This window comes from Pollachius pollachius (assembly GCF_949987615.1).
Source record: "Pollachius pollachius genome assembly, chromosome: 8".
In the NCBI taxonomy this organism is placed as follows: domain Eukaryota; kingdom Metazoa; phylum Chordata; class Actinopteri; order Gadiformes; family Gadidae; genus Pollachius; species Pollachius pollachius.
The window spans coordinates 3,883,900-3,886,399 of NC_136941.1; the positions used below are offsets into that span (position 1 = coordinate 3,883,900).

Genomic DNA, 2,500 nt, shown 5'->3' on the forward strand with positions numbered 1-2,500 from the left:
GGATGGGGGCTTTTCGACGCGTCCACGTGTCTTCCCGGGTCGTATTACAAAGGCCATAATATTGGACAGTGTATTTGCGTACATTTGCAAACCGGGATCCGATTGGCCGAAAAAGTTAGATTCTTCTCAACTTTTGGACGCGAGAGACGGAGCGGATGATACGGACGGAGACCCACAATGCATTTCAGGAGCGTCCCATGCAAAGTCAATGAGATCCGTCGACGGACGTGTACAGTGTGAACGCGGTGTTGAACTCCAGCCTCAGACCCCCCCCCCCCTGCACCCAGACCCTGCTCAGCCCCCTGCCGGTACCTTGAAGGCGGGGGGGTACCCCCCCACGTAGAAGACGGTGTCGGTGGTCAGCAGGTTGAGCAGCCCCATGTCGCCCCCGGCCTCCACGCGGGCCTTGGCCACCTGCTGTCCCCCGTCGCTCTTCTCACTGGACATGGACATCCCCCCGTACTGCAGGATCCTGGACACACACACACGCGCGCACACACACACACACACACACACACACGCGCACACACACAGGGTGAGACCCACAACCTCTGGGCAGAGAGGTCAAACCCCAGACCAAACTGAAGGTCGGTACAACTCAGGATCTGTGTGTGTGTCTTCATGTTTGAGTGTGTGTGCGCGTGTGTCTCCATGTGTGTCTTCATGTTTGTGTGTGTGTGTGTGTGTGTCTGTGTGTGTGTGTCTCCATGTGTGAGTATGTGTCTGTCTCCATGTGTGTGTGTGTGTGTCTCCATGTGTGTGAGTGTGCGTCTCCATGTCTGTATTTGTGTATGTGTCTCCATGTGTGTGTGTGTGTGTCTCCATGTGTGCGTGTGTGTGTCTCCATTTGTTTGTCTGTTTGTGTCTCCGTGTGTGTGTGTGTGTGTGTGTTTGTGTGCGCGCGTGAGTCTCCAAGTGTGTCTCCATGTGTGTGTGTGTGTCTCCATGTGAGTGTGTGTTTGCGCGTGTGTCTCAATGTATGTGTGTGTGTTTGTGTGTGTCTCCGTGTGTTTGTGTGTGTGTGTGTGTGTGTGTGTGTGTGGGCGCGTTTGTCTCCGTGTGTGTGTGTGTGTGTGTGTGTGTGTCTCACCTCTCCAGCACCACGTTGTTGAAGGTGCCGTCTGACTTGACTTCCTCCTGCATCAGGACGTCGGCCGTCTCTCCGCCCACGTTGAAGTACCAGCGCAGCCGTTTGCCCTCCAGCGCCATGCCCAGGAACTCCTTACTGGACTACAAGTACCAGAGAGCACTTGTTAATGGACCCCAAATACTAAAAGGACTGCTGTTACTGGACTACAGTTACTGGACTACAAGTACCAGAGAGCACTTGTTAATGGACCCCAAATACTAAAAGGACTGCTGTTACTGGACTGCAGTTACTGGACTACAAGTACCAGAGAGCACTTGTTAATGGACTACAAATAGTAAAATGACGGACGTTACTGGACTACAAATTCTGAAACGGCTGCTGCTGCCGGACTACAAATACCAGGAAGCACTTTTAATGGACTACAAATAGTAAAATGACAGATATTACTGGACTACATATACAAGGACACACCGTTGTTAATGGACTACAAATAATGAAATGACTGCTGTTACTGGGCTACAAATACCACAGAAAATCGCATATTTAAAGTAAAGTTCACAGTATACATTCTGCCAGGGTTTGATTGGCGTGTGGGCTGTGTGGGCGGGGCTTACATCCTTGTTCCCCAGGTAGAAGACGAACTGTTTGGTGGCGTCTCCCTGGCGACGGTTGCGAGCCCCCTCCGGCAGCGTGATGAAGAACTTGAGGGAGGTGTAGGCTGCCAGGTCCGCAAGGTTCCCAGGGTTACGTACCTGCACACCGGCCGTGCCGTTGAACTTCACAGGTACGCTCACCTGGAGAGGGGGGGGGGGGGGGGGGGGAGGGGGGGCGGGATGGGGAGAGAGAGGGAGGAGGGGGGAGGAGGAGAGAGAGGGAAGAGGGGAGTCAATTACGGAATTCTGTATCATTTCAGGGAAAGCTTATATATGTCGAAGAACAATATTTTATTTTGTGTGTGTGTGTGTGTGTGTGTATAATGTGTGTGAGTGTGTGTTTGTGTGTATTGCGTGTGTGTATTACCTTGCTGGCTGCTTTGCGGGCCTGCTCTATCAGTTTTCGGATCCTGCTGATGTTCTCCGAGATGTTGGGCATCTGGGCCGAGTGGTTCTGCAGCTTGTCCAGCTTCTTCAGCAGCAGGGGGAAGGTCTCACTGATCATGCTCACTGGAGGGGGAGGAGGAGAGAGTGACCAAGATGTTCTGGGACACATGCAGATCCGCTCAGTGTGAAGGTGCTACTGGGGCTGAATCAGTTCGTACGAATGCAGAGAGTTAAGCTGCGCGGTTAAATGTGAGAACCCAGACGAGGGATAATGCTGCACTCTAAGTAGACCAGGATAGCATATCGCATTTGTATAACTGTACACCATCTGACACACACATCTAACCCTACTACCCCCAACGCACACACA

The 2,500-nt window shown here is 52.4% G+C and overlaps 1 protein-coding gene across 1 annotated transcript in view; it reads right to left on the reverse strand.

Moving 5' to 3' along the window:
• lama5 (laminin, alpha 5) overlaps positions 1-2,500 on the reverse strand; it is a gene marked incomplete at its 5' end in the record, with an annotated part of 65,962 nt that overhangs the window by 10,796 nt on the left and 52,666 nt on the right. The window contains 4 exon segments of the mRNA XM_079742301.1: positions 313-472; positions 1,091-1,230; positions 1,705-1,884; positions 2,111-2,253. Coding sequence (XP_079598427.1) covers positions 313-472; positions 1,091-1,230; positions 1,705-1,884; positions 2,111-2,253 — 623 coding nt within the window.